The sequence below is a fragment of the Nilaparvata lugens genome, chromosome 7 (genome assembly GCF_014356525.2).
Source record: "Nilaparvata lugens isolate BPH chromosome 7, ASM1435652v1, whole genome shotgun sequence".
Taxonomy (NCBI): Eukaryota; Metazoa; Arthropoda; class Insecta; order Hemiptera; family Delphacidae; genus Nilaparvata; species Nilaparvata lugens.
The window spans coordinates 39,061,705-39,075,691 of NC_052510.1; the positions used below are offsets into that span (position 1 = coordinate 39,061,705).

Below are 13,987 nucleotides of genomic sequence, written 5' to 3' on the forward strand. Positions count from 1 at the left end.
TCAGCTATTTCTACCGAATCTAGTAGTCGGAAAGAAAAATTTTCTCCCGCCTTTTTTAGATTATAAAATTCTGAATAAAATGAGATCATTCGGAACTCTCTATCTTCAATGAGTACTGAGTTATGAGTTTTAAAAAATGAGTGAAATTTGAAGAAAAAATTAATTTTGATGAATTTTAGTTTTTGATCAACAATATCTTTCGATTGTTACCATTCAGATGTATAGCCTATTTCTAAATCCCTCTGAGCGTATTTTTGTGCTCTACAATCTGAGATCAGGTAGAGCGTTCTATCTCATATAGATTTCCAGGTACACCTGACAATAATGCTCCTTGTATTGTGAAAAACACCGAATTTTCAGCTTCAACCATCATCACCAACTAAATATTGTCCCCACATTGATATTTCGCACAATGACATAAGTTCATGAAATCATGTTCTATGAGAATCTCCCGTTCGATGCACTTCATTTCAGTATTCCCTAGTGGAAAAGCGCGCTTAATGACACCTCAAGGATCAAAATTTCAAACACTTATAACTTTTGACACAATGCTCAGATTTCATCGTACTATACTTTATTCTTTCCGGCTCGTCAAGGCGGTCCAAAATCATGCATCATGAGTCAAATTCGGTTGAAGAATGAAAAATTTATTGTTGAGTTCACTTAAGCCCCCTATTCCAATATACAAAAAATGGCCAATTTCTATATTCAAAGCCATGTATCTCGGTATCCCCTTATAATAAAAATCATTACTTGATCTTGAAATGTACAATATAATATCCTCTTCCACCTGCTGTAAACGATTCATGGAAAAATATTTTCGTAGAGTGAGATTTGATTGTTGAAAAAAATCCGGAAATTGTAGATATTTTTATCATATTAACGGTTTTGGCAGTACTATGATAGGGAAAAGTGATTCAAGATGGATTTTAGACAACTAAGAGGATGAATTTATCTACAATTTGGAATCAATCGAGAGTTACTATGATGTATCAGACTCGTTTTAGAAACTCTTGATCAACAGTAAAATCACGGAAAAAATATTGTGTTTTCCACAATACAAGGAGCATTGTTGTCAGGTGTACATGGAAATCTATATGAGATAGAACGCTCTACCTGATCTCAGATCGTAGAGCACAAAAATACGCCCAGAAAGATTTAGAAATATACATCTAAATGGTAACAATCGGAAGATATTGTTGATCAAAAACTAGAATTCATCCAAATTAAATTTTTTCTTTAAATTTCACTCATTTCTGAAAACTCATAACTCAGTACTCATTGGAGATAGAGAGTTCCGAATGATCTCACTTCATTCAGAATTTTATAGTCTAAAAAAAGGCGAGAGCAAATTTTTCTGTCCGACTACTAGATTTGGCAGAAACAGCTGAAAGCTGGAAAATGAGCCGAAAATACGAGGTTTTTGGGTCACTCTGTATATAGCACAAGGAAATTTTGCATGAAGAAATTGGTTCTGGACTTCTCTTTTGTACCCGAATAATATATCATGAAATCAGAACTACAACATAAACTGCATGCACCAATGTATATTATAGTGACTGGATTATTATGACTTGGTATGTTTTCACATTGCCAGATGTTTAGTGACATCGTGGAATCTATCGTGACTTACTCGTTATATTCGCACCTTTATATCCTAAAGCTGAGGTTGAGGTGAGAAGTAAGCATGTCTCTAGCAGAGAGAGTCACTTCCTGGCAGTTATTCCCTTCAACATTATCTGGAAATAAATTCATTACCCAATCGGATTGAGGAATATGTATTTCGTGTTTCAATTCTCAACCAAACAGCTCTCCACAATAACATCAAAGAGATATAGAATTGTTTGAGAAATTGCAGGTCTATAGTTAGTTTTTTCAAAAGACCATCCTGGAATATACTAATACTTTATGTAGGTTCTAACACACAAGCTGCTATACACTCCATATCAAGGATCAATAATTAAGTTACAGATGAAACAGTAAATATTGCAACCAATGGAGAGAGCATGTCAACTGATTGCCAGTAGGAAGGATTCCCTTGAAGATTCTGAACTACCACCCGAAACGGAAAAGAGATATAGGTAGACCAAGAAAAAAATTACAATAGAATACATAATACGTAATAGCTGCTAAACATTTTCAGTTTCATTATAGATTTACTGTATAATGTAAAATAGAACAATTTTAATTTTAGATTTACTGTGGGCTTTAATAAATTTGATCTATACTGTTGTGAGTCGGAACAGGCAAGAGCCTAATCCTTGATGGAAAGAAGAAGAAGAAGAAGAATACAGTATTCCTAAACTCCATTTCTGTGAATGAAAGGAGATCAATCAAGAGGAGGAAGAGAGGTAGATTCATGAAAGTTAAGCACTTTGTCGAAAAGTATAAGTTTAGACTATGCATAGACAGAGAACGGTTAGGTGTTTCAAGGTGCACGTTCTTGGAAATACCTGCTAATCAAGAACACACACCACTGACTGTCAGACCGCATCGCTCGATCAGAACTCTAGCCAACAGGACTTCTTTGAGCGAGAAGACAAATAACGCGAGAACACCAGCAGGCCGGCATGGAAACTGAAGCTACAGAGCTGTCGTCTCCTGTCTGGTTCTAGGTGTGTCGAAAGCGTTACTTAGCTACAGATATTACTAGCTCTCTGTTTGATAGTATCATGTTTTTGTCCAATATCATCCTCACCTAGCAGGTAAAATAATAATAATATCGAGTGACCTGGCTGGCTCAGGTCTGGTGTCAGAGTTTTCAGGTCGCAACTGATCAATTTCAGGGCCTCTGACATGACCTAACGACTGCTTTGTAGGCAGCCGGGACCGACGGTTTAACATGTCCATCCGAAACGCGGGAGTGGCCCGAGATAAATATATTGCCCGGGCCGGGTACTAGCAGGTAACACATGCTTTTCACCGGGAAAATGTTGTATTTCAAAATGCAATATCCCAATGTCCAGGAATATAGAAAAATTGATTATTATTTTGTCATAATCAATGGATAATCTTTATCAGAGTTGAAAATATCTTCAGAGAAAAAAAATATATTGGTCTTGACTTTCATTCATGAAACTTGCGTTCTACCAATTACACAACGGAGTCACTTGAAGAAAGCTCTATTTGGTTGGGCTTTATTATTGCGTAAACTTTAATTCAGAAATTGAATAAATTTGTTCTATTGTTGAATGAAAATCGATTGATTATTAAAAATGGGAATAAGTCTATCCTCGGTAATTCCAAATGATCAAGTCGATCAGTTCATTAGTACACGCACAATTTATTATAGCTCACAATTTATTAAGTCACTCTTAAAATGGACCACCCCTCCTTAATTGGAAGAAAATTCAGCTTCCACCCTCCGATCCCCTGAACAGAAATATTTCATCGATAGTATTTTCAAAGACTGTTAACTCCCACTTTTTTGAGACCATCCCCTCCCTGCGGGCACCCCTGCATGAGTAATAATGTGTCAAACTTGTATTTCCTATCTCGTACATGTTAAAGCCAAATTCCTCCATTCTACAAAATATTATAGATTTGAAAATCCAACTAGAACGCTTGTACTTGAAACTCTACTAAAGATTAGTGAACGGTACTATGAAGCTTGTACCGTCTATTGGAACTCCATACATCAAACGCAGAACCATAGGAATACCTGACCAATCTCTGTTCGATCATTCGAAGAACAATAGAACTAGTTTTATTGAAATATATCTGGGAATGCTGAAAATTCAAATAACTATTAACTCTATGAAAATTCTTCCAATTCAGATACTTCTCCATTTACAGAATTTCCACTGTTTTCTATTCCACCTTAATTATCTCTCTCTCTCTCTCTCTCTCTCTCTCTCTCTCTCTCTCTCTCTCTCTCTCTCTCTCTCTCTCTTTCTCTATTATAATAATATATATTTTTTTTCTTGTTAATTTGTTTTCTAAGTTATTGTTTTCTTTTACTTTAGTTCATTGTTATGAGTTGTTTAGTTGTAACTTAGAATTGTATGGAGGGTTAAGTGTAAAAGAGGGCCGGCTGCGCCCTAACTTCGCCCTCCTAGGTTTTTAATAAAGGCAGCGATTCAATTCAATTCAATTCAATTCTCTCTCTCTCTCTCTCTTTCTCTGAGAGAGATTTGGTAGAGAGTTGGTACTATGAGAGTTTGGTAGAGAGTTAGAGGGAAGGATATTTTTAATATTCTTTCCAAAGAATGGACAAATGTCCAAAGCTTCGCCAATTTATGTAGATGCATAACAATATAATTATCTATAGTTATTATATTACAAATTGCTTTTTCATATCATATACAGTTCAATAATTATTTTCTTAGTCTATATTATGTAAATTCATCTATAATTTTGCTGTATTGTAAGCTATTGTATATAAGTGTATAAGCCAGTATATATTGTAATCTACATAAATAAAGTACTCAATCAATCTCTCTTCATGTTCAATATTATTCCCACAAGTGGATCATAACCATATTCATATCAATAGTAACTGTCTTCTATAACTTCTCTCAATAGAAAACGAATTCTCTATGTTTTGCAGGACTGATGTATGGCTACAAAGGGTTAGTGCTTGTGTTTGGTCTGTTCCTGGCCTATGAAACGAGGAGCATCAAGGTGAAGCAGATCAACGACTCTCGCTACGTCGGCATGTCGATTTACAATGTGGTTGTGCTCTGCCTGATCACCGCCCCCGTCACAATGGTCATTGCCTCCCAGCAGGATGCCAGCTTCGCTTTTGTTGCATTGGCCCTCATTTTCTGCTGTTTTCTGTCAATGGCATTGATTTTTGTACCCAAGGTGAGTCTTCAATATTTCCTGGGCGAAAATCGTATTCAACAAGGCAATGTTTGTACGCTTTTCTAGATTATACCTATTTGAAAAAATGTCATGAAATATTATTACTTAGAATAAGTTGATAAATTTAACGTCAAGGGAAGATTCTTGAGTTGATTATGTTTCTCTACATAACATTTGTTTGATTTTGGATGTGCACCGCACTTTTTGATCCATTCTTGATGAAGTTACATCCTGTCAAGAAGGGTGCCTACAAGGGGGGGATTGTGACTCTCAATTGAGTCTCAAATTGAGTTTTTCAAATTCTTAAGGGTGGCTTGGGGGTCTCAGAATTAAATCTTGGGGGTGGGTTCCAAAAAAACTTATCAGTGTTGGAAATGTCTATTGAAAGTTTTCTTATATAGAGTGCGTCCATGCGCTTGAATGTTATGTTTGTTGATAATCTGAATTGTACGACTATAAGTTTCAAATATTCTCAATAAATCTTGATATGAATCTTGGTGTCATAAACTCTATGAAGATTGAAACATTATATCGAGTTTATTTAAGTGGATAATGACGATAATTCCAAAACTGTTTTATTATTATGATGATGTTGAATTACAGGTTATTGAAGTGATAAGACACCCACGTGATAAGGCTGAATCGAAATACAACCCGGATGTTGGCGTTTCCAAAGAAGATGAAGATAGGTATCAAAAGCTGCTCATTGAAAATGATGAATTGCAACAACTCATTGCACAAGTAAGTCATTTATCTAACTATTACTATTTGGATAAAAGCCTTTACTCCTGAGCCAATACTATGTATTTATCATGATGTTCGATTTCTAAGTTGGCTCCGCAGTCGTTTTTGGTTCATAAAGTGAATTATGTTTTAGGATGCGGGTTATCTGTCAGGAATGGGATGAGTATCGATACATCAATGTTTAAAAACATCGATGTTTCAAAATCAAACATTTAACATCGATGTTTACTGTTTGATGTTTTTCACTCATCGATGGTTTTACCTAAACATCGGTCATCCGATGTTTTTTCAACTAAAAAGTGAAAAAGATTCTAATTCTTTGATTTGATTTAAGTTTTTTTTGTTTGAAGAGAGCAATAAGCAATAGTAACAGAATATAATCATTATCTTTGTCATATTTAGTGTCGTATTCTGTTTAGTGTTATTCGTAGATCACTCTTGTGAAAGATCTCGCATAAGTTTTGACTTCATGCAGATTGATATTTTTCAATCAGGCTCTCTGTATTTTAATGTGAGACTGTTGGATACTCCTGAAGATTTACATACCCGTGTCAAGGTAAGATACTTATTTAGAATTGAATAAGAGGACGGATTCTTCGATTCTTAGGAAGAAAGAGTTTTTTCTTATTACAATAATTATTTCCTAAACATGCGTTTAACACTATAAGCTTATATTCAGCTCTGGAAAAGAGTTCCTTGTATTGTAAGGAGTGCAGATATTCATATAAAAAAACTTAATCTATTTTCATTTCCTAAAAAAATCTATCAAGTATTGAATGAATATGATATGAGTATCAATGATTGCTAAAATTGGCTTAGGGTGAAATTGCAAGACCGAATCTTCGAGGATATCCCAAGAGTGAAGAGTAAAACTAAACTATGAAGATGACAAATCTATTGAACTAGAGTGTATGTATCTTTCTAGTCACAACCTGACTTTAATTATTCAAAAGACTGTCACTTGAATACCACAAGTCCAAAATTGCTGAAATTCCAGTTAGTAACTGTTAAAATATTGGAACAATAGCTCCAGATAAAATTGTTGTCACTTTAGAAGCTCTTATTGTACTTTGAAGTGTTTCAAAATTTATGAAAAATATATACCAATAACTCAATCTACTTTCGAAATAATTGAGTTTCAATCTATGTCAAAATAATTTTTTTCTACTCTATAAGCTTATTACAGAAGTGATGTAGGTTCAATGAAATTGATTTCACCCTGTTTTATCATTTTTTAAAAGAATAAGTGTAAAGTATCATATACTGTACATTACATCATTTTCACTGTATCAATATAATTACTAATAAAAATCTATCAATCCATCGTTTTCAACATGTTTTTTGAGTATTTATTCATTAAAAAGTATTTATCATTCTTATCATCCATTTAATAAAAAAGTCATATTATTAGTTCAAATTTATTCTCTTTACAAAATTTGGACAAAAAATAACGTAATTTGTTTTATATTAACAAATATTCAAATCCATAAAACAATATTTTAGAATATTAGATTTTCTTTTTTAAATTCGATATATTAATCTCCGGTGCGAACGTCACGTCACGTCAGATTACAAACAATTTATAAACTTTCAGTTTGGCTGCTTCCAATCAATAATATTTCTTTATTGTTAACTACTTTTCAAAGGCTCTGTCCCTTTCATTTACATATACATAAAAAAGGAAATTGATTTTCACTATCTAAGTCACTCTAAGGTGAAAAATAAATAGTCTAATAGTCTTCATAAATCATCCGTAAAAACGTAGGGCGATACACCGATGTCTAAAAACATCGATGTTTACTGTTCGTTGTTTTTCACTTATCGATATGTTAAGGTGAGAAAACATCGATGTTTTGTCATTCGATACCAATCCCTAGTCAGGAATCAAACCCAAAAGGGAGAAAATAGCAGTCGATTGTAGCTCGTAATTCTATATAATATTGTTAGTTGGCCTACTAGATCAGATTATATTGAGGATGCTCAATGTTTAATATCGGGGGACCGAGCTTTGCTCTGGAGTACAAAAGCACCAAATTTATTACGAAAGAGGAGATTATAAAATATTTATAGTTCATACAGAAAGGTCCTATCTGATCACAGTGGATTGAGATTAATTCCCAGTGGAATGCAAAAATCTCTCTCACAAAGGCCCGGTTGCACAAATGCCGGTCAAGTTTTAATCCTGATTAATTTCACGTGAATCAAATCAGAGAAGACCATTTCAAAAAGACTGCTTCTCTGGTTGCTTCTTATGGAATTAATCAGGATTAAAATTTAACCAGCTTTTGAGCAACCGGCACTAAGTACCTGATTAAATGATTGCAATAGTTTAACAACTGAGGTCAAAATTTTGTTTCAATCCTACACACATGCAGTCGCTCACTCACTTCCACTATCGACAAACGACGAAATTATCAGCTGTTTTCCAAGGATGAATAGTTATAATTATACTTTTCATGTCCTTCAGCGAGTTTTCCCAGGGATGAGACCTAGTGGAATCGAACGTGTTGAAAGTGTCTATTGGGCCTTTAGTGGAATTGAATAGTTATTATACTTTTCATGTCCTTCAGCGAGTTTTCCCAGGGATGAGACCTAGTGGAATCGAACTTATATATTACAAACCTACTATGTTCCAAATTCCGTGAGAATCGTTAGAGACGTTTTCGAGATCCGGTGACATACAGACATATAAACATATAAATAGAAATTTCTCGTTGATAGTATAGGATATCAATTATCTGTATGGTAACACAGAAGTCATTTAAAACGTGACCCAGCAAGCTCAGGTCAGACCCTCTTAGAACTAATCCCTTAAGGCTTAATCCATTAGTTATAAAAGTGTCTTACAAGCTATATCAATTGTTGACAAGAATATCATGCTACCATTCCGGACCACACCATTTCACCCTGAATTTTCTCAGGAAAGGAATTTTCTTCCTGACTGGAAGTAGACGTAGTTGATCGCTAAGATGCTGAGCCATCATCTGGTGGAATATTTTAGAACTCTAATGCCGGTTGCACGAGACCCGGTTAAATTTCAATCGTTATTAATTTCACGAGAACCATCACAGAAGGCTTTTTGGGAAATAAAGTTTCTCTGATTGGCTCTCGAGGAATAACCATTCAACCGGCTTTTGGGCAACCGGCACTAACTGATGAAATGAGTACCGTATTTGAACATAAGTAGGTACAATTACAACATCGTCATTTTCACTCATTATATAAAATTATGTAAAATGGAAGACTTCTGAGACAGATTCTAACTTTTGGGATGGTCATCGTTTTAATCGGACTAGCCGTATTATGGGTTTCTGTTGTCCCCAGACATTTAATAATCTCTTACAAAGTTGGATTCGCACTTATCAGTATCAGAGTCTATGTCCTGTCCGGTTCAGTAACAATATACTTCACATAGGCACTAATGATACAATTTACACTTAGCACCGGTCAAACGAGTATGAATAGTGCCATTAGAACTCATGGGAGCAATAATTTACTCAATTGGACACTGATACTTATATCTGGAAATCCTGCTCTAATAGAGAACTGTATGTAGTAGACAACCACACTGTACAATGGAGTCCAGTCGGTTAGATTAAAAAAATTCAATAGAGTTCGGTGTCAGTTTGCATTTGGTGATTATTATTTCAACAGTGTTGCGAACTTACCCTCAATTTTCCCCACAGAAAGAGGAGAAAATCCGGCTGCTGAAGATCAAACTGGCAGAACGTGACGCGTTGAAAGGCGGTGTGGTGGGACCGGGAGGGGGTGGCGGCCCTGGGGGCATGGGCCCCCCCACCACCGACCAGAGCAGCACCCATCTAACGGTAAACAAAGACAATTTGATAGTAGCCGACTTTATTACAGGCGAGGGCACCTCAGACAGTGCGTTTGGTGGCGGAGTCTCCATTTACACCCGCTCCTCAAGAGCCAGTGCTTCAGATTTCGAGTTTTCCGAGTCCTATCTTTAGATTATAATATCACTCAAAACAAATCAGTTGAGTAGCCTATTTTTTATTCCCAATAATTATTCTATTAAACCATAGATCATTGCTCCCACAAAACACTTTTTTAATGCAAATAGGCTGCAATTCAAGCCTACTAATCAATAATATTACAATTATTAATTCAATAATAAATTAATGATGTAATATACCCAACTCATGATTCACATGAATATATTGTCAACATTCCTTATCCCTTCCATAGTTTAAAAGGGTTGATAAAATTGATAGAAACTGCTGTATAAATCAAAACTGCTATGACCATTTGGTATTGATTCATATGGCGAGTCAGCGAATTCCGAGTTAGCCAATTCTATCAACCCGTTTAAAATCTAGTGTAATAATCACATTCATTTGAAGAATTTTTTCTTCAAAATTATAATTTTGAAATTCGCTTTTCTCAATATGTGATTAGCTACTTGTAGCTCTGAGTTATATAAATAGCATAAATTATCATCCTAAAATCATTTATCCCAGAGAATATTATAACTCGAAAACTTTGTCAATCCGTATCATCGATTTATAAATACCTATATCAATGTTTTAAAAAGTGATTTGTTCAATCTATAAAAATTGTTTGGCATATAATTATTGTTCTCCTCACCTTAGTCCAAACTTCATCAATTCAGTTAAATTCCAGATTATGTATTATGATTCCCAAAATTAACTCTTAAAGTTCATGATTGTGATCTTTCAATGGATGATGACCCACATAAATATAGTTTTATTGTATTATTTACGGTTATCAATTTTTCGCAAGTGACTATTATATTTTTAAAATCTTTGAAATTTTCTTCTTCTCAAGAACATTTAAAAATCTATTGAAGATAATTACTTCGAAACCTATTATTCGATTCATCACTTAAAAACGATTTATCAACGATCCGACTCAAGAATTACTGAATTCACGAAATTATTACTTCTTCATTTGCAAAGTTCTCAAACTTCTACGCTAGGTATTATTTGTTAACGATGTTCAATTCCTCCATGTTGAAATCAATAATTATTTCGATAATTGTGAATCAGTTTTTGTGGACATTGAACTTTTTGAATGCTTGATTTGTGTGATTTGTTGTAATGGTGAGTTGAGTCGTCACTTGAGATTAGAATAACTGGAATGGAATGAATGTGAGTGCTTGTATATTTTACAGTTTATTGTTCCAATCCTGGATGAATAGACTGTAGCTCATTTTAGAGTTTTCAAATGAAGGATATCACTTTTTTAACAATGTAATGGTTCTATTAATGATATTATAATTCGAATCATGAATCAGAAATTTGCATTCTTTTATCGAAATATTATCACATAATATTTATGGAGCAGTAGTGATATCATATTTCATTGTTTATATCTGAGTTGAGTGTGAAAGATGAGTATAGCAGATGAATATTGATAGAATAAGGATTTTGAGATTTGAATCAAAAAGCTAAGATTGGAGTTGAGTTATACCTGTTGGTAACTATTATTTTGGTACTTCCTAGGAATAAGTATGCATTGCACTTAACGGTACCCACAGTAACTGAAAAGAAGTCTAATGTTGAGTATAGTCAATGAAACGGTATTTGATAATATTCTAGAAATTAATACACATTACATTCTAAACCTTAAGCATAATCAATTGATGGGTCCAAGACTTGTGAGACAGTATCAGTGATTGCGGCCATTTTTTACAGTTTTATCAAGATTCTAGATTCTTACGATTAGAAACAGTTCACTTATATCATGCGGAGCTTGATAATATAATGGAATAGTGAGTCATTCTATAATGTTAATGATTGCACGTTGAATATCAGTGAGAGCTGAAGTGGCTCTATAAGGAATGACCGCAATTTCATAAAGTTTGTTATATATTTGAATTTTTATACCGAAAAGCCTACCTCTCATGACTATAATTCTACTTGATTTTTCAAGTGATATATATACGTTCGAATATCCACCATGCTTCAGCCTTAATCCGCAAATTCATCCAATAAAGCACCCCAACCACTGATATTATTGAGGTACAGTAAATCAATAAAATTATCTAGAAATATGATTATTCTACTTCTCAAGACAGCATTTTTCAGATAACTCATTAATAAAAAATAATTCATTAATTAATAACTCATTCATTAATAAAAAAATCCTTAATTATGTTCTAATCAGGCCTATTCACATTTAAACTCTTATTTCTTAATATCTAACCAAACGATATTTACACAATAACGATTTTCAAAAAATCAAATCGACAGCTACAACCCTAGAATGCTGTATGGGAATCTCAAGTCAAAGCTATTTATAAAAGAAGTATTGACTTGACGTGAAGGATGACTCTTGTAGGCTATTCATGACAGCAATACTATATAACATAGCTTACTGTGAGAGTTAAAGAACCTCTCAATTTAGTAAATTCCACAAAGCAGTTCATTTAATCATCGTCATTTTGAATCTCTTATTGAATTCTATTATTTTCATGTTTGTTGTTTATTGTCCAGAGGTTGTTCCAGCGAATCAAACCGTATTTTAATTTGTTTTTTACTGTAGTGGAGTTGGAATTTTATGGTAGTGGCTTCCATTAATGAAGACTGAAAAGTCATCTGTTTATATTTTTTGCCTTCCAGAAGACTCAAGACCGTCATCTTAGATTACAAAACATTGAATTCATTCAGGTGATGATGTGTTTGTTTCATTCCATATTTCAATTGATTTTAACAGTTGTTCAGCCTACAGTTACTAACACATTCTCTACTTAACTGTACCTGTCAGCTATTTTATTTACCGCCTTTTCAAAGGGTTCTGTTATACTTCTGAATATTGCATGGTCAATTATGTTTGTTTGTCAATAAACGCTTTTTAAGATGTTTCAATAATATAATTTATGCTAGAATTTTGACATGGCGCTTCATTGTGGGTGTTTTCTGTTGTTTTTTATTGGTTTTAGACTGATTTCATCTGCTCATGCTTTGTATTAAGAATACAACTTTCTAATGAAAAAGTTGATAATTATCACGCTTTACAATTATTCTCTATGTGTTGCTTTTGTGATCCCCTATATGAGAGAATATCTGTGTGGAATATCTGTGCTGAGTGTAATCAAAAACCTTAAACTATGAACAAATTTACCAAAATATTAAATCGGTGTTCCCCAACCTCAAGATAATCCGTTGTAATTCAGTGTTCAATTTAATCCGATTGGTGCTAAATCCTTAATTAATCAGTGTGATGTGTGAAAATGTTGGTTGCATGTCATATTTTATAAGAAGAATTATTCTTGAATCATTGCACGAGAAAAAATTCTAGAATCTCAGCATTATAAATCATATCTTCAATTCCTATCTATTATGACTATTACCATACAGGTTATAAATCATTTACTGTTTAGTAATTATTTCAAATATCCAATGAAAGCTATATACCTAAATGGAACTAGCAGGGACTTCTGCTACTGCAAATATTGTTCAAAGACTGACGAATAACAAAAGAAAATTTGATGAATGGAACTGTCCAAAAATTGCGCCTAGACCGGGAATCGAACCCGGTACCTCTCCTTTGCCGGGGAAGCGCCTTTTGGGCATGTTTGAAATAATTACTATACAGCTACTCCAGCAGTTGGTTGAACTGCAGTTTCTAATAAGAAATCTTTCATATTTTTTCATCTATCAGTATCTGAATTTGAATGAAACATATATAGCTACAGCTCTATGATTGAAGTATTTTCATCGGTCTCTAGAAAGCATTATTGTCTGATGTTCATACCTCTTCTATTAATTGTCAGTGAAAAGTTACTCATCAAAATAAAAGAGATAATAGAATAGTGTGATTGAATTAGAATTTTTGAATAGTACATCATCAGAATAAACATAGAATTTATTAAGCGACAGAAATGTTTTCACATTCAAGACAATTCTTTTTTGTACATTTATGTTTCATTCATAAATGACATAATTTAGCCTACATTTGGATTTAACATTTACATGGTGATAAATCAATCATCTAGGGTTGAATGCAAGCTATCAATGTGAATCTTGATTTGTTTGTGCTTGTATAAATCATTTTATCAAGAAAGCATGACTGAATGTATTAATATTCTTGTGGAATCATCTAAAATTTTTGAAATCTATATTATTTCTAATTCACCATCCCATTGAAATCATCGAACGGCGAAGAGAACAGTATATAGAGGTATACAGGGTGATTCATAATTATGGTAAAATATTTTAATACGTGATAGTAGAGGTAAAAATAAGAAAAAAAGTTCATATAAACATATATCCATAAACGCTTCATTAGCGAGCTATACAGGGTGAAAGATTTCGCCCGGAATTCAGTTCCTCTGGTGAAATACACCGATGCTGAATTGTTTGGGGACTAGTTTTTGAAAAACTTATGCTGGAAATATATGGGAAAATATCCGAAAAATTGAATAAAACTTGTCTAGAAGCTGCAGTGTGAG

At 33.7% G+C, this 13,987-nt stretch overlaps 1 protein-coding gene across 3 annotated transcripts in view; it reads left to right on the forward strand.

Annotated features, from left to right (window-relative positions):
- LOC111052787 (gamma-aminobutyric acid type B receptor subunit 1) overlaps window positions 1-13,987 on the forward strand; it is a 38,521-nt gene that overhangs the window by 16,346 nt on the left and 8,188 nt on the right. The window contains exons 14-17 of one of the 3 annotated variants that reach the window (XM_022339572.2): window positions 4,550-4,806; window positions 5,410-5,547; window positions 9,237-9,377; window positions 12,156-12,203. In XM_022339572.2, the coding sequence (XP_022195264.1) occupies window positions 4,550-4,806; window positions 5,410-5,547; window positions 9,237-9,377; window positions 12,156-12,203 (584 nt within the window). The other 2 variants (XM_022339574.2, XM_022339571.2) reach the window with 2 other exon arrangements.